Source organism: Ixodes scapularis, unplaced genomic scaffold (assembly GCF_016920785.2).
Source record: "Ixodes scapularis isolate PalLabHiFi unplaced genomic scaffold, ASM1692078v2 PGA_scaffold4__175_contigs__length_147842914, whole genome shotgun sequence".
In the NCBI taxonomy this organism is placed as follows: Eukaryota; Metazoa; Arthropoda; class Arachnida; order Ixodida; family Ixodidae; genus Ixodes; species Ixodes scapularis.
The window spans coordinates 88,898,695-88,920,679 of record NW_024609879.1 but is presented as its reverse complement, the minus strand read 5'-3'; the positions used below and the strand labels follow the sequence as shown (position 1 = coordinate 88,920,679).

General features: G+C 44.3%; 1 protein-coding gene across 3 annotated transcripts in view; it reads left to right on the top strand.

Moving 5' to 3' along the window:
• Window positions 1–1,374: 1,374 nt before the first annotated feature.
• The window catches only part of LOC8040811 (WD repeat-containing and planar cell polarity effector protein fritz homolog), a 65,014-nt gene continuing 44,403 nt past the window's right edge, over window positions 1,375–21,985 (top strand). For all 3 annotated transcript variants that reach the window (XR_003919465.4, XM_029986123.2, XM_029986121.2), the window contains exons 1-13: window positions 1,375–1,471; window positions 1,723–1,794; window positions 2,632–2,676; window positions 2,858–2,902; window positions 4,305–4,375; window positions 5,401–5,460; window positions 8,690–8,810; window positions 11,492–11,691; window positions 17,678–17,778; window positions 18,576–18,638; window positions 18,942–19,041; window positions 19,400–19,436; window positions 20,271–20,341. Coding sequence is in view for 2 of the 3 variants with exons in the window: in XM_029986123.2 (XP_029841983.2) it covers window positions 1,734–1,794; window positions 2,632–2,676; window positions 2,858–2,902; window positions 4,305–4,375; window positions 5,401–5,460; window positions 8,690–8,810; window positions 11,492–11,691; window positions 17,678–17,778; window positions 18,576–18,638; window positions 18,942–19,041; window positions 19,400–19,436; window positions 20,271–20,341 (975 nt within the window). In the remaining variant the exon portion in view is untranslated. The remainder of the gene's footprint in view (window positions 1,472–1,722; window positions 1,795–2,631; window positions 2,677–2,857; window positions 2,903–4,304; window positions 4,376–5,400; window positions 5,461–8,689; window positions 8,811–11,491; window positions 11,692–17,677; window positions 17,779–18,575; window positions 18,639–18,941; window positions 19,042–19,399; window positions 19,437–20,270; window positions 20,342–21,985) is intronic.

The window sequence follows — 21,985 nt, the reverse complement described above, 5'->3', positions numbered from 1 at the left end:
TGTTCACTGCAGCACATATATGTGTGCGGACATACTTCTTCAAGATGCAGACCGTCGAGTCGAACATGGGTCTTGCGAGTGTTGGATGAGCACCTCCAAAATGTTTCGAAGCAAAGCGCCGGCCTACAAATCCTTAGGTGGCGGGTTCGAATCCCGGCCGAGGTTCCCGCAATCTGGTGGAGGCTTATTCTGGAGAAAGCACAGTGAAACCAAGATGTCGGTTGCGCGTCAATAGATCCCTAAGTGGTCCATATTAGCACGACTCGAAAATCCCTCTGAAAGGGGGCTTGAGTCAGCTTATGTAACATTTGCCTGAATCAAGCGAGCATCTTTGTATATCGCTTAAGTGCTGCGAGTTTTTTTTTTTTAATCTTTTTATTTTATTCAAGTTTTTATTAAAAAAAAATCAAATAGCTTTTTCTTTTTTAACCATTTAAAAAAAATGTTTGCTCTAGTATGGCAGAGATTACACATCATTACAGCAGTAGAAAGTTAGTTAAACTGCATATCAAAGTGCCACGTTCTTGACGCATTCACGTAGCGTACTAAGAAAACCAAAAAAAAAACCAAAAAACAAGCGTGTCTATCATAGATAAGCTTGGGAAAGCGGGACCACAACAGGCTGCCATTTCTTGTTTAGCCTCCCTACGGGACCCTGGGTTGCGCGTGTTTTCTACGTGCCACCGCGCCGCTATTCGCCGCGATCCAATCACGTGAGGAGCAAAATCCATGTGCCCTGCAGGAAAGCAATCGCTGCGGTCGCTTCGCCTACGTTGCACGTGCCCCGGCGTATGTTCCTTTGCTTTTGCCTCCTTTTTTCCTGTTTTCCAGAAGGGAAAGAGAAGGAGCGCGCCGGCACGCCGCCAACGCGCGACACCACTATTCGCCGAATTCAGTCACGTGACGAGCAGAATCCCGGGCCGTGCAGGAAAGCCGGTACTAAAGGGGTGAACTAGAGTGACCTTAGGATGAACCAGATCCTTGCGTCTGCATAATTCTGCAGTGTGACTTGGAGTTGCGCAGGAGCTGGGAAAGTAAATCATATTTTGGTGTTTAGACTAGGTGGCGCAAGCTACCGCCCGCTACACAAGGTACAGCTATTCGCCGAATTCGGTCACGTGACGAGCGGAATCCCGGGCCGTGCAGGAAAGCCGGTGCTAAAGGGGTAAACTAGAGTGACCTTAGGATGAACCAGATCCTTGCGTCTGCATAATTCTGCAGTGTGACTTGGAGTTGCGCAGGAGCTGGGAAAATAAATCATATTTTGGTGTTTAGACTAGGTGGCGCAAGCTACCGCCCGCTACACAAGGTACAGCCATCCATTCATTTAACTATATCTATTTGCCTTTTCGTACTCATTAGAATCCAATCGAATCCAATCCGGTCATCCCTTTAAAACATTTCGAAGTTCATCGAGCTTTCGCTGCTTTCGCTCGCGAATCTGTATGCGTTGCCAAGAGTTGCTCCTAAGGTACGCGTTGAACCCCCAAATCTTATGGTCTTATTTACACTTGCCATGAGCTGTTATGTAGTTCAATGTTTTAAAAGTGTAAATTTACGTCATCGTTGAGCGGTTGAGCACCGTCAAGCTAAAGGCGCCATACACGCCAAACAGTAAACAAAGTTCGGTTTGGTTCGGTCACTCTTGCAGACATCCAGTTTCCATTGATCCGTTGTGGCTTTTTCGTCCGCTCTTACCGGGGTGGCTTGCTCTTTCTTCAGATCCTCCGGCCATGGTGTCGTTGATGTGCGAGTTACAGTTTTGGACCATGAAGGACGATGTCTTCATCAAAGGTAGGACGATCACCCCTGCCTGTTTCGATCTGGATGATCATCGCACTGGCATACGGGCCTGTATCACTGGTGCCTGTTGCACGTTAAAGACCCCAGGCTAGCGGTCGTACTGCGCTGGCAAAATTACTCATCCACAGCGGAGGCACCACCGGACTGCCCATCGGGGCTGACTGACTTCCCTGTCTAAATTACACACAACATAATTACTTGTTTGCGTTTTGCACCTGGAAAAAGAAAAATCCAAAATGTTTTATGTTTGTTTTACTTTATATTTATTAATCATTCGAACAGTGACAACCCTCGGTCGACTCTTCGAGGAATTGTTGAATGATCAAGATGTAATTTGCTTCACTGTTTGTCATATTCTTCGAAGAATAAATTAAGCTCAACGCCAACATTTTGCGAATGTAATTTGCTGTTCATAGCCTGTTGCAGGTTTAGCATAGCAGGACAAGCTCCTCTTGCAATGACCTCCTCTCTCCATTTTAGTGGAGGAAACGCCAATCATAACGAGCAGAGTGTTTTGTGGGAAGGGTCTTTGTCATACTACTCTTAACATGCAACAAAGAAGTTGTGTTTCTTGATGGCTGCGTGTGATGAGTGATAGGAACCTTTATCTTGTTGCTTTGTTGTGTGTATAGGTGATGCGGATCGACAGTTTGATGATGTTTGGTGTTGCATTAAATCAGTTGGGAGTTGGCACTTATCTGTGTTGTATGTTGTGGGTTTCTTATCGTCCTATTTCAGTTTGCGCCTTTTAACAGACTATAGAGTACAGTGACCAATCATCAGATCCCGTGTCCGTGTCACCAAGTTGCTTTTTTGTTTCCATGCCAGATTCAGACCTGGGCTGCTTCAAGCTTCATGACAAAGGAGACACAGGTAATACTCTAAGGTGTCAGTTTAATACAAGAAGTCTCAATGAAATATCACGACACAATATTTTATATTTTTCATAGGTTACAGGTTGTAGAATTTGGGAAGCACTGCATTAACTAATCTGATTGGTTGGTGTTCTTTTCTTGGGTGGGCTTTTATCTAAATGACATTCTTTTTTGTGCAGATCTCGAGGAAACATACTTGGATGCCAAAGAAGAGTATGCTAAAGGTATTTAAGCTTGCTGTCTAACTTTCAGTTTGGAAGATTTTGCACATCTGGACCATTCGTATTAGACTTCTATCGGCACATTTAGTACTTCTAACTAAAGCAGTATTCTCCTGAAGCTGCACATTGCAAGCACATTTGAACTGTTAATGGGCATTGTCATTTTCAAACATTTGATAGAAATATTGCACGCTTAAGTAGTTTGTTTGAACTTTATGGTGATATGTGCAATCTTTTCGGTTGTCTAGAACGCCGAGGTTATATTCACATTTGAACCATTGACGGAAGTCAAGAAGGTCGAAATTTTGTTCCCGCTTGTGCGGAAATCAAAGGGCCAGAATGTTCTTGTATGCTGACAAAACTAGTGCGCAGGGGCTGGGAAAATAAATCATACTTTTGGTGTTTGACCATCTGGTCAAACACCAAAAGACTGTCTGGTCATGACCAAAAAATGGTCATGACCAGTATGGACATGTGCCCCATGTAGACCATTCCAATAATCGCCTTCTGCCCAGAACAAATTGAAGGTGCACCCTGAACGCCTTAGGTGGAAAATTAGAACCCCGATAATTAAGACAAGGCCTTGACTGCCGAACGAGAAAGGCATATGTCCGCGCACTGAAGAATGAAAAAAAAAATGGTCATGACCAGTATGGACATGTGCCCCATGTAGACCATTCCAATAATCGCCTTCTGTATGCTGCCCTCTATACGTCTACTGAGCCATAATAAGAGAAGATGCCAGCACTGTGCCCTGGTCAAGGTAGATGTGGTCAACTTCTTCCTGAAATCTCCTAAAAACGACAATTAACAAAATCTCTTTAACCAAAGTCAATAAATATATATATTTTTTTTTCGTAAAGATATAATTGGTTGAACACTCATTCTTCTTCCAAATATAGCGCTAGTTGTCCGGACCAGGGGCCAGAGTTTCATAACTAACCGATATCTCATTCAAATGTCATAAGTGATTTTCCGAAAACATCAATGGAAAATGGGGCCCATTTAGGGTTCGGACCACGGGCGCTACATTTGGGCGGAGAACGAGCCCTCGGTGGTACATAGTTTCTTTTTGCAATAAGAAAGAACAAAAAGCGCAAATTATTTTCTGGACTGTTTGGGACCGACGGGACGAGCACGGCAGGCAGAAGTTTTGGTTGCCCCGCCTTCAGCACGAACTTCCCGCCTCCGATGGCACCTCGGCATCTTGTGAGCCTCGAGTGAGCGCTTGCATCCCAGCACGGCAGAAGGCAACCAGTGCACGCCGGAGGCAGAGAATCTGGAAGGGGTGCCCAGTTGTTATCGCCCCGTCGTTCTTGCCCTGCCTAGTGTACCCAAATCTATTACTGGTCCTGAACCTGGCCCTAACGCTCGCGCGCAACGTCTGCGCAACCTCGTCTTGCAGCTCGCGACGTGATGTGGACGCCCTCCAACAGACGGCCCGAGAGGCTACGGGATTCGATCAAGGAATTTGAGGTGTGTGTCATCGTCTTCATTAATTTGTTTTGTTTGCTTATTTTACACGCTCATGAGTGCCTTCATAACGATGCGCAATGGGGAGATTAGAGGTTATAGTCTGTCAGTCTCTGCTCACCTTGATTAGCGGTTTCCTCCTTTCCACTCTCCAGCATCCGCTCTGCTAAAGTGGAAAGAGGGAAAGGCTTTGTGGGAGGAGCTTTGTCCCGCGTTTCTTTTATTGCAACAACTGTGGTCCGAAACAACATAGCTTCAAAACCTGTATTGATGCAACTTTTATTGGTTGTTTCAGACTACTTCAAACATACAAAAAGGAAAAAAAGTGCAATATTAAAAATGCCCTTTTTTTGTTTTTTAGAAAACTGTTGTTGAAATTTGTACTTTTAGAGTGTCCTCTCGTATTCAAAGGCATTTTTTTCTCAGATAAGATTATTCAATTATAATAATATTCTATGTGTTCAATAGATGTTTGTTTAATTCATTATTTGACATATAATTTATGCCGTAAAATTCAATGTAAAAAAAGTTGTCATCGTCCAAACTAGGTACGTTATCATCAAAGAAGCCTGGTTCTGAATTTTTTTAGAAAATAGATAAAAGAAAGGCATAATTCTATCAACATTTGGCACTTTTATTGTAGTTTAGAAAACCATGTAAAAATTTTGTTTGTTATGCTGAAGGTTCGAGCCTGGCAAAGCCCCCAAATATGCGACTTGGGATGATCGCCCAAATCCCAAAATCCCCATTTGATCCTTCACAAGTAAAAAAAAACTCAAAAGCTAAAAAATGTGACGCTAAAGCGGCTTTCGGTTTCGTTCTAGTGAAGAATTTTTCCAGCCTATGTATTTTTTTTCATAAGCTTTGGAGATGGGACCCTTTTTTCCTGCCTGATTTGAAATGAAAGTGCCCCCACATACAACTTGGAGACGCCACAACTTTGAGATGTATAAACTTCGAAACGCATGTGTATTAAATGTTAAGTATCTTCTGTCAACGTTTTGTCAAGTGTCTCCTCCATGTTCCAGGACATCCTGGGCACCCAGAAGTGCATTTCCTTGAAGTGGATAACATCTGGACTGCTCCAGGTACATTTCTCTATTACTTTCTCTGTATTGGGCTGTCTTAACTTTATAAAAGTGACCAGGAGGTGTGATTTGTGCCATGCAAGGTGGTCCATTTTAATGAGTTTGTGACCTCCATGAAAAGTATGGACATGCTCCACAATCATTCTTCCAATTAACAGGATTTTCTGATAAAATTCTGAAACAATTGCAATATTTATTTCCGTCTAAAATTCAATAAATACTTAACTTGGCCCTGTTAACCCTTTCCCTACCATGGACGAGTAGATTCACTGAATGTTCCCTGAGTACCAAAACTTCCAGGCTCGAGGTTCCAAGATGGCTGCTCAATCTTTTTTCTTTACTGTGGTCATCATGAGCATTTAGAAAGCATGCTTTTGCATAAAAACAAATGGAAAAAGATCTTTTTGTAGGAACATTTATTGAACGTTTGTACAGAATCACAGGAGCGTGATGTTTTCATAAAAGATTAGTTTACAAGGCCTTGCTCCATAATTAATATTGTTTTTATGCAACTATGTCTCGCGGGTGATTTCAGGTAGTTCGTCCCGACCTGGGCACATAGGCTTGGGAGACAAAAGTTTACATCCTTGTACGGCAAGGATGCCAACCTTCTTCCACCATATAACTACCGTAATATCCCGAGTCATCGCCCACCCCCCTACCACCTGAAATTCATTAAAAAAGTGGGGTGGGCCATGTCTCGGTGGGTGAGCACAAACACTTGAAAAAAAGCGGAAAAAACCGCCTATTTTTCTCTGCGTATCTAGCGCTGATGCACAAGAGATACATCAAACTCAAAACTCGATTTAGTTTCATTGTTTTATAGAAAAAAATGCTCACGAAAGAATATTTTACTATAGCGAAGTCCGTTGCTTGCATACGCGCTAGAAACACCGCCGATCTGCATATAGCGCGAACATTTGTTCCGTGAAAGAATGTCACCACTATGTTCTCCTAGTTAGTAAAAAAAAAGAAAGAAAAGTCTACAAGAAAATAGAAAAACCGACCAGGCGCAACGAACGAGCGAGCGAGCGAGCGAGCGGACCAAAGAAGCGACCAAGAGCAATGCTGCGAAAGCGGGAAAGCAAATACTTTGGCGTCGGGCCAAGTCGGGCGCCTTGTCAATTGCAAGCTCTTGCGCAACTTTCTTGTTTGGTGCGTACATACGTGCGTCCGTGCACGGCGGGCTATCAATGCACGGTTGGGACGCTCTGCAAACATCTGTGTAGGGCGTTCCAGCAAAGCTTTATTTACGCGTTGGCTTTGCCTAAACTATTGCACAACCGCGGTCGCGACGGGCGGGAAAAAGGAGCGGGTTCGCAGTGACCTTACTTCGGCGGAGACAGACTTTGACCTAACACTCCGCGGTTACATTAACAAACTCTTATTTTGTTATCTCCATCGTTTACTTTTCGCACGAATACACGACCACTTTGGGGTCGCTCACGGAGGTAAACAAAAAGAAGTGTCTTTCCCTCCTTTGTTTTACTTTGTCACGGACGTCCTCGAACTGTAAGGTCCGCGGCCGCGTCATTCGGGTAGGATGAGTGTTCGCGGATCGCAGAGTCCGCGCCGGGGTATTTGAAGGGGTGGGCGATGACTCGGTGTTTTTTCGGAAATCGATATAGGCCCAAAAAATGGGGTGGGCGATGGCTCGGGGATGGGCGATGACTCGGGATATTACGGTATATGTTTCGGCGCCAAAATGGCCGTTCACAGCTAAGACAGGACAGTAACAGCAGATGCTATCGAATGTGATATTCTGGCAACATACAGGGGCTCTAGGCTCGTCCATGCTGAATAAAACGCAAGTTCCTTACCAAAGACTAACCAGGCTAGTCGACATGTGTTTAGTGTCGCCCAAAGACGTGGTAAATTTCTAGAGTTTGCCAAAACCTTGTAAAAGCTGGCAACAAGCGCTTTAAAAATGGTGGCGTCAACCTCTGGAAGCAGTGTCCTTCGTGACAAGTGCACAACAAAAACGCGGGAAAAACGAAGATTTCACGACATCTCATCCGATTCGGATGGTGGGGACATAAACCTTTCATCCGGCAGTGAGACTGTGAAGCCACTGAGCTGTTTGACTTCAGCTCCGACAACTTTGATTCTGATGAAGACATTGTGTCGGCATTGAACGAGAATCAGCGTGGAGAACCTGTGCCTGTGCACATTTTAACTTCACTGTTTTGCTAGGCATGATGTTGACGTAGCATTTGATGCAAACTGTTTATGCCACTATATTTTTATGTTTACGCTATTTCATTCGAACACGTTTAAACAGAAAGTAGAGACAAAGGCAGGCGTCTTCCTATTAATCATTTGAACCAGAGGTCAGTGTTCTGACGTCCCTGGATATACACACATTCACACTCTCTCTTGCAGTTTCTACTCTCAGTTTCTACCCCCAAAACACAACCTGTAATGTTTTTGGTTTTTTCTCCCCCTGCTATAACGCCACTGGCACTGCAGGTATCTAAAATAAATAAAAATTATGATTATTCTTTCTTAGATCTTAAGTACTTCTTGCACCTATGAACCAGTTTTGTTTGAAATTGAATGAGATCAAATGCATTGTTGTTGTGTGATGCACCAAAATCACACTTACATCTAATTCTTTCAATGTTTACACACGAGCAAGTTAAGTTTGCCTCGAAGTATGTTTGCCATCTGCATCTCCGCCATGGAGGGGTGATTTTGCTGGTGCACAGCACGACTGCTAACTGCACGCAACGTGCAGTAGCAGTTGCATCTGTTAACAGCAGAACGACACCCATCCATATCGAGGCCGGCAGAGGTGCAAAAATTAAGTCTCACCATCGGAGCCTCTGGCAAAGAATTGTGCTTTACTTTTTTACAACAATAGCCATTATTAGCGAGGTTTCGCATTGGATGTCAGGGTGTGCTTGTGTGTATGTCGTGGCCCACTAAATTTAGTGTGAAAATTTCACCGCTAAATTCAGCGGGGAACCACAGTGTCAAGTCGTATCATGCCACTTCAAGATTCAAGACGTCACATGACCAGGTGACGTCCAGATGCGGTATGATGTCATGATGTCACTTGTTGCCACAGTGTCACGGGACCATGTTATGTGATGTTGTTAATTTTGCAAGATGCAGCAAGAAACTGTGAATTTCTTTCTGTCGAGCCAAACACCCGGTCGTTCTAAGCATTCTGCAGCGTATCGACGTCTTCTTCGAGGTTACTTTATGTCTTTTCCTCTTTCGCCAGCTTTTCTTCCAAAGTGGTGCCTGTGCGTTCCTCCAAGTGGAGCCTGACAACTGCAAGCTCCAGAGAGTCTCCATTGACCGATACCTTGTTGGCAAGCTTGCGTCCGAGCACGTTTCTGATGGTACTAATCACCTCCTCATGCCTGTTTCACAACATTTTGCGACCTCTTACGACAAGAGGACACGCTGACGCCATCTGTCGACCAGCCGCGGAACACTGCTAATTTCTGTATATTTCTTTTTTTTTTTTTCACGTCATTCTTTTATTTATGGCTTGGAAACCTTTTGACAATGTTATAGACAACCGTTTCTCATAGATGGTTTGATCTTGCAAATTCTGCAAAACCTTCACTCTAGTGAGATGCAGTTCCAAGGCCACCTCATGGATGGTGCTAGCGTGCCGTAAGAGATCGCAGGAGCTCAGTCTTAAGCAAACGGAAGTGTGTGAACTGAATTATACTTTTATCAATTTTATTCGTAACTTTTATGTAAAGCAAGTAGAAGCGTCTGTTTTGTGGTACTGACTTACGTCGAGTTATTTTCGGGGCCTCTGAGGGGGAAAGAGTTGAAATATTGCCAAGTGCGCGCCGAGCTGGCAGAGGACGTGGATACCACGTGAAGAAGGTACCGGGTTTGAACCCCACCGGCCTAGTTTTTGATTAACCTTTCACTGCTCTGCCAGAACTTCCCAGGTACTCGGTGTTTTTCGTGTGTCCTGGGCATTGGATGTCCTATATCAATTCCTTGTTTTAGTTTCATGGACAAGTTCGCCTTATTAGGAAATGTTTATATTTCGTTTCACGTTTGCCTTTCTTTTATTCGTGACAATTTGCCGATGAATGAACTGTACTAACCGTAAGAGACAGAAAATGCCAAAAGACAATGCAGGGTGGTGCAGCAGTCAGCATGCCTCATTGGTTATGAAGAGGCCTGAAGTTCGAATCCCACCTCTGCCACATATTGTACTTTGCCAAATTTCTAACTTTTATTCCCATTTGATCGGTACGGTTTATTAATTTGCATATTTTGACTTTGATTTTGGCAGCGAAATGCGGACACCAATTCTTCAGACCCAAACAATTGACGGCCCCAGTTTGAAGTGGTCAGGTGGGTGGATACTGGGACAAATGACAAATGTTAATGCAGGAATTAACTGAGAAAACAAAACGTCTAATGCGGCGAACTTGTTCCAAAACAAAATACAATCGGCGGCATTGTGGGTGTGGATGTCAGCGTAACAGTGGGACTGAGCGCAAGCGTTAGTCTGACTTGGTGCAGCACGCTATGGCGACTTTTATGCAAGCTTTGCGTTCATGAGGTTGTAGACTAGAACTCGCAGTGACGAGAATGCACTGGAACTTTCCAACAAAACAACCATATGTAAAATGAAAAGAAAAGTTGTCTGCATGTTTGCTTATTCTTCCAAATGCATTTAAATGTGGTAGCTTTATAGGGTGGGTGGTGCTCTTAGTTCGGTTAGTGCCTATAGGGCAGGATGACCCTTAGTCTCCCAGTGCCGGGCGTGGCCGGTGCTCTTACTTCAGAGTGATCTAGAGGATAAAGGCGCAAAAAACACGGACGAAGAAGAGACAGATTCAACACGGACTGGCGCTAACTTTCAACCGGTTTTGTCGAGGAAACCATCCAGCACACATGCGTGAGCACTCGTTCCTATCTTGTCAACCCCCTGTGATTTAACCATTTCATAAACACAAACAACGGATGAAAATGTAATAAACATTCATATTAGTTCAACGTGTCTACACAAAACCATCTAGAAAAAAAACTTCCTCGCCATTTAGTAAGATCGAAGGCGTGCTGACGCAGTTGTCCCCTGAGGCCTTTATAAAAAATGCTTCTACTATTTCCCTTTCAGTCTTGTTGTTTTCTCTTTTAATCAATATTTTAAATTCTAACATGGGATCACACCCGCACCGCATGCACTGCTTTCTCACACGACCTGCATCTGCTCCTCCCGTTCGAGAGTGCTGGTTTCGTAGCTCAGTCAGCAGAACACCCGGCTTCCACACCGGTGACCGGGGTTTAACCCTTGGCACCGATTGCCGTTGTTTCAACATCGTTTAGAGATTACAGACTGACCAACCTACACATTACGTGCTTACGCGACTGCTGAGGTTGATTGGCCCTATAAAGCTACCGCTCTAAAAATCCGTGGCTTTTTGCTACAGGTGTTAACATTCTTCTTTCTTTTCGGAAGGTGTCCTAACAATGTGCGGCCCCCTTGTAAGCCCACACTGAAATCTAATGGAGAGCTTACATGGTGTGAATCCTCCTCTATGTGACGGTTTAATGAAGAATCTCGTTAGCCCCAAACTGTCCCTTTCATGACCATATCCTCAGCAGCATTCATTGTATTGAGCGCACTTACTCTGTTCTTGTCACGTCGTGTTCCTTCCATGCTACATTTATAAACATCCCGAGGCAGGCACCGGCCTTGCGTGACCATACAACGACAGATGTTGGTATCTGTAAGTAATGCGAAGCGAGAATTTTATCAAGGGGCTTTACCGGTCGTGCGGGCGCCCCTGCATTCCCTGGCGTAATCATTCGTGACTGTGCGACCTGATGACGTCACAAAGTTTTCTGCCTAGCACAATGCCAGCACCTTGAACGAAGCTGGAAAGTTCCTATAACAGTTACCGCTCTAAAGTAGACGGTGAAATTAGAACCTAGCTCGTTCGCGTGGACATCGCGCATGCCGACCGCTCTGCCTTGCAAGCAGCGGCAGGGCGCACGTCATGCCAACGTAACCTTGTTTCCTTTCGTGTTCTTTTTCGAAAAGCAATGCTGGAGAGCCGCTGCCTGCTGGTGGCATACTACGAGCCCAAGATGACCTACGTCTGCTTCTCAAAGTCGCTGACGGGGTCCGAAGGGGTCCGCAAGCTGTCCTCGGTCGACCCCAAGGTCGTGACCTTCGATGTGCTGGGGCTCACAGGCCGCCGGCTGGAACGCAAGCTCAGCCTCAACTCCCTCAAAGACTGGGTGAGCGAGCGGAAGTGGCGTTATGACCGCACAAGTTGAACGGGTCGTTGGTCGAAGTGACCGCACAAACAGGTTCTAGTGGCTCCGTCCTTCTTTCTGAGCCACCAAATCTAAACACGTTTTTGGAATTCTCAGACTTTACTTTTTCCCCTGCACTTTTTTATTAGCTCTGAATTAGAAATAGCTGTTGAGAAAACGGTAAATGAACGGTATATGCCAAAAGTTAATCATTAAAATTTTCTCACGCTCTTCGCCGTGGCGACGTCACGCGATGTGTAACTTGCAAGTCGAACTGGCAGTCTAAGAAATGCTGTGTTTTGCACGCATCTTTTCGTTTTGCTGGCGTGAGCTTAACCAGCATTCGTTTTGCGCCATCCGACTTCTCGTAACCCGCCCGGAACAAGCTGCAATGCCCCCGTATTGCCCCGTATTACAACATCTGACGTCACGTTTTCAGTGTTGCCAGCGGAGCCTATTGCCTCTTGGACCAAATTTGAAACGGCAATAACTTTGCAGAATAAAAGTATTGCAACTTGCAATTTAGGCTGCTAGATTAAATGTGTCTTTCAATGTGTTGAATAAACTTTGAAGCAAATAAGTGATTATAAAATTTTTCCCGGAGCCCCTCCTCCTTTTGTGCATGGCGCTAAGCTTTTGCGCTGGTGTAGCCAAAGGCACTGCATCTTGTGCGTCAAAATTTTAAGGAATGAGCTTACCCGATTGAAGAGTAGGAGATTAAAAACGTGATTTCGCTATCCACGGCGGTCACCTGCGAATGAAGGACGTCTGTCTGTCGCAACAGCCTATACTTTGTTTTACGATAACTTGGCAAATTGTGGTGGCTGCGGCCCCCGCGACCCAATAAGGTCGCCGGAGCAAGGCACGTGATAACACTCCATGGTCGAGGCCACGGGGGCCTCTGCCACAGCAACAGCGCAGTCTGCGACAAAAAGTAGTTTCAGGCTTCTTTTTCTTTTAAGGGCAAACACTACCCAGAAAATAAACTTCTGAAAAAAAAAGTTTTTTTCGAAAATTTCCATATTTACATCCACCAACATCTAGAGAGTATTCCCAGAAAGTTTCATTAGCTTACTCTGCATAGTTAATTTTTTTATAAATTATTTTCGGTCCTCCGATGCTAAAGAAAAGGTATATGGGTTGGAGCACTTTGAACACAGTTTTCTCCGTTCTACTTTTTGGCATTAATTTCACTTTAGGAAGACTATTGTTTGTTTATGGGACAAGAGGAAAGACTCACTCATTGTTTTTCCTAACTGGAATTTTATGGGCAGTGCAACTGTGGAATTGTTTTTTGACCTTGTGGATGTCTTTTATAAAATACGTTTAGATTTTGTCGACGACATAAAAGGCAAAAAATGTACTATTTGATTTTTCACTGCGATGTTAGCATAAAAGAAATTACTTACTTTTTTAAAATTTTATTTTCAAAGTAGCACTCTCCTGGCATTCTGGTGCAGATCTAGACTAGAAAAAAAGTTGGGTATTAGTGTCAAATTAGTTTCCTAACGATAGTTTTCCTATACAAAGTCTCTGTGTTCCTGATAAAAACAACTACACTTTATTTTACAATACATGTACATAGATGAAACTTTGCACTGCTTTTTGTCTTGCAACGGCCTTTATATACTCTATATTTCATTCATATTAAGCTATAGGTTAAAAAGTTGACCCTCTTGGGTGGTGTCCCCCCCTTTGAAGGGGCACTGAAGTCGATTTTGAGATCGTCCTTTTGTGGTGACAACTCAATCTAGACGCTCAAAGCATTCCAACAAACCCGAAATTACAATCGTGCGTAGCTTATTTTCTGATTAAAAACATGTTCAAAGATTGCGGCACGCCGTTTTTTGTGAAGAATTTTCTTCCGAGTGAAATGGTTGAGGAAGGGCACTTGTCGGCGAGTTGCAAGCGATGGCTTCGCCGGCAGAGAAAAAGAAGAGTCTTACCCGAATGTGTCCCTATCAGACTCTCTTTGAAACAAGTTATAAAAGAATCATTCGGAGTCTGCGCATGTTGTAGGGCTTTCATTGGTCCACACAATGTAGTCCACAAGAAAAGAGTCCACATGTTTTTTTTATTGCCCCGAGATGAATTGAGTGTATGGTTGTCTCATGAAGTGTTCCCAAAGTGCTCGCTATTCTAGCGGACGGAAATGTTGCAGAGGTTCATTCAAAGTTGGTCGGTTTCAGAGCAGACGAATCTTAGCTAGCAGATGACAACCAATTCCTCTGGGCCTCGTGCCTCGCATTTGGCGTGGTCACACAAATGCTCCCGTGACGTTGGGTCACGTGCCTTGCTCCTACGCTCTTATTGGGTCGCAGGGCCCTAGCCTCCACAGTTTGCCAAGTTATCAACGAACAGAGTATACACCAACTCATGTTTACAAACAAACCGGAGCGCCCCTAGCGGACGCCACCGGCGCCGCGCATGCGCGGTGGATGGTGGGCAAGAAGCCCGCCGTCGCCCATAAACAAACCATTGAATTGTGTTGCTGTCGGCGTCGGTGGGAGTCCCCGTGCTCTTTTTCGCGTTGTAATTGTTGATTCTACGTCCTCCTTACAATGTCTGACTACTTGAGCGACTTCAGCGAAACTAACGAGGCAAAACTTTGCGTGAATAATGTGACGTGCGGCGATTCCTTTCACGTGGACGCCGCAGAATGGGCACTAAAGCCTGACTCCCACGATGAGATTCTGCTCGCTGTTTTCAGAGTGACGTTGCTCGGACTGCAAAAGCGTGGACCGTAGCTGAGATGGTGGACGTCGATACTGAAAACCGCAAGTAGAATCGGGCATTACAAGTCGGTGATGGCCACTGGTAACAATAATGATCAACATCTTGTATCTGCTTACACTTAGCCTACTTACCCCAACCAACCTTCAAAAGTGTTTTGAGGCCTGCACTTAGTTCTTATCGCAATCACCACGCCAACGTTTGGTTTACGGGCCGCTGTCGTTTGAACGAGCTGATGACAAAAAGCAGCCAAGTTTGAAAGAGCAGACGACAGTTCGAACGCATGCGTAATGGGGTACGCGAAGCACCGCGTCCCGCGTCAACAAACCACTCGAATGTCACGTTGTCGGCGTCTGTGTGAGTCTGCATACTCTTTTTCGCGTTGGAATTGTCGATTCTACGTCCTCATCGTAGTGTCTTACCACTTTAATCGCCTAAGCGAAATTATCAAGGCTCATTACTCCTCTAAACTTTCCGTAAATAATTTGACGTGCGGCGATTCATTCACATGAACGCCGCAGAAGGGACGCCAAAACCATAATGAGATTCTTCCAGCTATTTTCGGTAGCGACGTCGCTCGTGTTGCAAAACTGTAGAAGGTAGTGGCGATGATTGACGTCGATACTGAAAATCGGAAGCGGGAACAGACCAAGCGTAACGAGTCGGTGATGGCCATTGGTACCAATGATCAGCATCTTGTATCTACTGTTTACACCGAGCCTACTTAAGTCTTTTGAGGCCTGCAATCACTTATTATTGCAATCACCGGGTCAAAGTTTGATCTACGGGCCGCTTTTGTTTGAACGAGCAGACGACAAAAAGCAGACGTTTGAAAGAGCAGGCGAAGTTCGAACGATCAGGCGGCCGTGTGAATTTGAAGACGCACTGAACCCGTGGGTGGTTCGGACAACTTGGCGGTTTTCTCTCGTTTATGTTGGAACAAAGCAAATACATCTGGCGACCACAAAGTGTTGCCCGCACATGCAATCGTAGTTCGACAGCGTCTGGTTAGCCCTTTTCACGGCTGCTATCCACGTTCTCGGACGAACGGAGGGGGCAAAATCACATGAAAACTGATCTTCAAACCTTTCCATACTCTCTTGGTACAACCCCCGTCGCGCATTTTGACGAGAAGGCAGGTTTTTTGTCTCGTTTCTTCCAAGGGAACACAGGAATGCATGTCTGGCACGGCGACTTCTGCCCACCGCCCCAGACTGGAAGTGCGTCCGGCGCGCCACCACCGCGGCGTGACGTAGGAGAGTTGAGTGGTGTATAGGGGCAGCAGCTGTTGACATATTGTTGAAATAGCTTGACAAAAAATTTTTCACGTTGGCTTTCTGTTATTCAGCGTGTTTTAGTTGTAAAATTTACCGAGATCTTGCACAACACTGAAATAGCTGCAGCTTTAGATTTGACTAAAAAACATTGTCTGCTATCGGAGATCAGTGTATTTGCCCTCAGCTTCCTCCTCCTGTCGGTTGTTGCTCGAACCCTCTTGGGAGCAAACAAATGCCATTGACTAGTAAAACCGGATTCTTAATTCTTTGAAATTTCTAAACAGAATGTGACCGTCTTTGGCCTGCTCTGTACAAAATCTTAGTTCAATAGCAGTTTATATGGTCTCTTCGAAGGGCTAACGATTCATTTGACTTGCGCGATAGGTACTAGTAATCTCAATTGTGAAACTTCCCATAGATGCTGTAAATTGTTGAGCATTCGAAACCTATTCCATATTTTGTGGCTGCGGTGCTTGCTGCCAGCACTTGGCGCACATCGCCTGCTAGCTGTAAATTGTGGACAAGAACTACATATTGTCGTCTCTCTGCTCTAAGACACAGTAAAATGCACAAAAATTTTTTGTCGGTGAATCTGTTGTAAATGTACTGTGCGTGCAGAGGCGCTTACATTTGCAACTTTAGCAGTTGAGAAATTTAGATACGTTTGAACACACCCTCAACAACACAAGGAAACATGTTACTAACAAAATGAGCACCTTTACAAAGCATTACAGTGCACATATTGCCTCGTAAGTTTAAAAAAAGGTTTGTCGCTTAAAAGCACGAAGAAGGGTAGCCGATGATGATAATTATGTTGCCTAATGAGGAGCATGTGGCCCCTGGTGGGACATAATACAAAGGGGAACTTCGGAGGAGTGGAGTTTCACAATCAAGTTGATCGATGGTCACTGTTAAGAAACGCAAGGTGCGTCGAGCCTTGAACATCTTATTGTTGCTCCTCAGCCAATGAGCTTGCGACATCAGTCGAAAAGAACTCTGTAGAACAAATCACGAAGCTAGAGGCATGAAGGTAATATGCCATGCCCCGCCTTTCTCGAGCCGTCAGAGACTGAATAACAATGTGTATTGACCCTAGAACAGCAGGGTAGCTGGAGCACGCCATCATTACACCAGATGGCGTTTGTACTAGTTCATAATGTGTGATGCTGCAGCGAGATGGCACCACGTGCCCTACAGCAGAACCCATCATTTCTGGAGGTCTTGTAAGTGTTGCAAATACATTTTTGTTCCTACCTCCAAAGGGTGTTGATGTCCTTTTACTTCTTCGGTATGCCTGCTGGCCCAGAGCCACCGACTTTCCTAGTAAATACATTTTTGTTCCTACCTTCGACGGGGTGTTGACGTCCCTTTACTTCGTCGGTATGCCCACTGACCCAGGGGCACCGGCATTCCTTTGTCTCAAGTGCGGCACCATGTAAGCCACCTTCCATTACTTGCGGCCCTGTCGCAGCTTTAGAGACGGTCACGGACTTCCTCACTTTCTAGCGGTCGTCCACGATCACTACAGTAGCGTAAAGTACTCTATACTCAGACTTTCCCAAATTCTGTCATCTTGCGTTTCTGTGGGACGCAAATGACACTTCTCCTTTCTTGGCTCATGTTGCATCTTGCACGCTAACACACACACACTCCTATGTGGAGAGCAGGTCGTCTGCTTCTTGCGCAGGAGTTGCGGTGACGGCAGAACGATGCCAAGCTCTGATTGGCTTTAATTGAAAGGATAGTGGGTAGACCTCATTGCTAGATGCCTTGAGGTCTACCCACTTTTTTTTTTCAATCAGCCAATAAGAGCTCGGCGTTCTGACATCATCATCTGACATCATTGCAAGAAGCAGACAAGCTTGTGCTCTGCATAGGTTTGCAGTGACTGCCGGCAATGCGCTGCCATTTGTAAGCTTGCTTCTGTCGGTTTTTTCGGTTGCTGCCTGGTGACGCAGGTTCTGACATGGTGGTCTGTGGGGGAGGGCGAGGTCTGGCCATGGATGCCGTCTGCTTCCAATCGGGAGCGCTCCAACATGGTCGTCTACGCTCTCAATGGGTGTGTATGATCCTCGAATCGGTCGTTATGCGGCATGGTTCAGAAGGATGAAGGGTCGGTGTAGTCCAGCGGTGGCCAGGCTGACCCGGCCTAAGAGCCGCAAACAAATTCACGAAACTTCCAAGAGCCGCGGGGGGGGGGGGGGGGGGGGGGGGGGGGGGGGGGGGCAAACTTGTGTTTAGAGCAAAAAACGAAACTCAAACTACTTTTAATATATCCAAGTCAAAAGCAGTTCAACTGTACGTAAGGTAGTAGTAGCACAATGCTGTCAAACCGCAACCTGTCTTATTTAAAACGCTTTTCATACCTCTTTGGGGAAGTGCTCGTGTGACCGGGAGGGAGGCGGGGAAGTGGGGGAGGGAGCCGCGGGCCGCACCTTAACACGCAAAGAGCCGCATGCAACTCGCGAGCCGCAGCTTGACCACCCCTGGTGTAGTCCCTTGATGGCTGCCCTCATTACGCAAGAATTTGTGTTTTTCGATTTGAAAATGCGTAATAAAAAATCAGTTTTTAGTAGGTATTGTTACTATCATTTGCTTTAGGGCATAGTTGAACTGAGTCTTATAGCTGGGCTAATTTAAAAATTCCTTGCGGGTTTTTTTGATAATGGACTGACGCAGTCGTTTGGGGTGCTGTCGTCCTTGCTGAAGATATAGGTATGAAGAAAAGAAAATTGGCTTAAAAATAACCCTTAACCTTAATGAGCTTTCTTGCTGAAAACTGCGAGGGGATTTAGGTTTTTTAGTAAAGGTTGGTAATTTAATCCTTTGCCCTGGTTTTGTTTCTGCTTTTGGCAGTCCCAACGTGGAACTTCTGACGTACGGTCGGGTCGACAAGACGCCGGTGCTGGCTCACTTCAGGTGAGCTAGCTCATGTGGGACTTCGAATCATTCTTTTATTAAAAAGATAACCTGATCTTTTTGATATAGTATTTAATCCCCGGCCTTCTCTTCTGAGACTGTGTAAAACGCGATGCTTCTTTATCACATCAAAAATGTGTATGCGCATATTAATATGTTTGCCACTAGCTTACAGCAAAATAATAATAAAAAAAAGGGTGGTGTGACTTGCACAACACATTGCAGCTGTGCGAGTGCTGCAAATTTCAGATAGAACCACACCTTCAAATATCACGCATTCATTGTCGGTCTTCTCGGACGCAGTCAGTATCAGTCCAACAAACTGCTGACAGTAGAAGAGGATTCCTCTCGTGGTGGCAGCATCGCAGTTGATGTCTGCGTCTACGAACTGGCCAAAGGAAAGGTGCGGAATTTGCTTTTATTCTTATTTTTGTCGTGAACATTTGTTATCTAGTATTTGCGAGGAATCTATGTAAAACTTGGGTATGGGTGCTTCTTAGGTCAATAGTATGTAAAAATATGTCTTTTGTGTGTCTTTTAACGTTGCGAAATTGAAGGTGGGCACTTATTGTGAAACAGGCTGATGTCCGGTATTTTACGGTAATCTAAAATACTTTTTTGGGGACTTTTTTTATGTATATCTGTCCGTATCTTTCTGTTGTTTTTGTCTGGAAGATTTCGGTTATGCCTTTTGTTTGCATCTATACTGATGAAAAGCTAAAATCTTTCTTTTTGTTACATTTTGCGTTTTGTTTTTTCAGTTTGAGCGAGTGTCCATGACGTCTATTTCCCTTCAAGGTCAGAGGTTATGTCTTGCACTCAATTGATTTTTAGCCTTCAATTTTATTTCCTTTGTTTAAATTTGGGCTGACTGATTGCATGTGCCATCCAATGTGGGCAAGCATATAGTTCCTCCCTGGACAGTTATCTCCCAAGCTGCACTTTCACCAGTTTATTTTAAATAATTCTTACCAAGTTGCATTCTTCGTAATCTTTTAGACTCCTGCCTTTTCACTCTTGTTACTCTCGTTTCGGTACTTCCTTTCATTTATGTATTTGTCGTTTTGGCACAACATACTTTATGAGCTCTAGTCAGACTTCAAGAACTCTTGGAGCTACTAAAAAGTTTTGTTTGTAAGTTCCATTTCATGCATGGTGTTCATCTCAAACATGAATTACCAAACTTACCAAAAATATGCTGCATTGTTTTATGTGAACAAGGCTAGTGTGCTTACATTCTCACAGTTCAGGTGCATGGTCAGTTAATTATTATTGAGGCAGAGATAACTTTCCCTAAGAAGTTCACATACTTCTATAAGTGTATGACACAGCATGGTATTTCACATGTCCAGAATATCATATCTGGGAAGAAACCCTCTCGGAGTGTCATTATCTAATTCACATATTGATTGGGTATTTGAATGTTTTGCGAGGGTGTGCAATATTCATAAACAATGCAGCAGCTAATTTATTTAAGTGGCTATGTTACTTGCAATTATGTTCATGCTAAAATCCCTGACTATAACTCTTTTTGTGGCTTTTCATTTCATTTTTAAAATTTAAAGCAGTGGACGCTACCAAGCCATGATATCCCTTTGTCTGGTGTCACTCTGAACATTGAACAAATTTCAGGCCGTGTGGTCACTTCTCAGTGGAACAACGCAGAAGACAAGTTGATCCTTCTTTGTGACGACGCATCTCTTGTGAGTATTGCCAGTGAGTGTTGCTTGTGAGTATCAGGGTTATTGGGGTTATTGCCACGATTATGCAAACTAAATGTCTTGCGGTGTAAACTGTCAGCTTTTCAGCTAATTTTGAGAAGTTAGAAAAAAGAAATTGAAAAACGTTGACACTTCTTTGTAGTGAGAAATTAGAGCGCAGCTCTTGAGGTATTTTGGTATCAATTTTAACAACAATTGTTTTGCCAAATTTAGTGGGAAAGTGAGTTTGTGTATTTGTGCTATGACATGAAGGCATGTGACATCATTTTTCCTGCTAAATTTAGTGAGGAAACAAAATTGGTGTGGAGTCCATGTGACGTCAATTTTCCCACTAAATCTAGTAGGGAAACTGAATTTGTGTACAGGTCACGTGGCACGAAGCCATGTGACGTCATTTCTCCCGCTACGTTTAGCGGGGAAACTGAATTGATTTTGAGGTTACATGACGTCAAATTTCCCGCTAAATCTAGCAGGGAAACTGGATTGGTGTAAAGGCCATGTGACACGCAGTGGTGACGTCATTTTTCCCACTAAGTTTATCGGGGAAACTAAATTGGTGTTGAGGTTACATGATGTCAATTTGCCCCTAAATCTAGCGGGGAAACTGAATTTGTGCATAGGTCACATGACACGAAGTCATGTGACACCCTTTTTCCCGCTAAATTTAGCGGGAACGCTGAATTGGTGCTAAGTTCACGTGACGTTAGTTCTCCCGCTACATCTATCGGCAAGAGGCCCGGTTTGGGAGCAATTTCTCCGCTAAATTTAGCTGGGAACTGCAATTAGTGCATGGGTCTGTGACGTCCCACAATGCAACGCATGGTTACGCCGACGCCGCTAAATGCGGGAATGGACTCACCCAAGACTTCTGAATTCTCCTGGCTAACCAAAGTGCTCCTCTGCGTCAGCTACTTCTTCGAGCAGTGAAAAGCAGTGAAGCCCATCCCCCTCCGCAGTTTTGTTTTTGACCCTAACAAGCGCACAGACCCCAGATTTCCAAGGTGATCTTCAAACTTTGCAGAAATCTGCCAGTTGTCCACTCTGTTGGCTTGTTTACACGAGGCATCCTTTGACTTGTGAAACTTGAGTTAGATAAGTAGTCATTATTGCGGCAACACAGACAGTGCATCCGCCTCCTCTTTGGTGGTTGAGGGTTCGATTCCTAGGATAGGCTGCTATTTTTTTATTCTTTTCTATCTTTTTCTAGTATGTAAAAGGATGTCTGGTTGGAAGTCATTGTTGAAGAATATTGCATGGTGCCTTTTTTGGTGCGCAAGCTCATCTAATAAAATAATAATTTTTATTCCTATTTTTTTAGACAGTAAACTTTTGCATTTGTGACAATGTCCTTGCACTTGTGGCCTATATACAAAAATAATTAGCGACAGTGTTTTGGTTGTTAATATTTCTACCTTTATCCTTACCTTTTGAAGTTAGGTTGATTAGGTTTATTTAGAACTTATTGTGACATGGATCTAGAAAAAAAAAACGTTGTTACAATGCCTAAAGTTTGGAGTCCTTGCAGACCTTACAACCTGGCTCTTCCTTAATACAACTGAACTGCTGACATTGCATTCTGAGCTCGAAATTTGTAACACTACTCCGCCGTGTCCGTCTCGGAAAAAA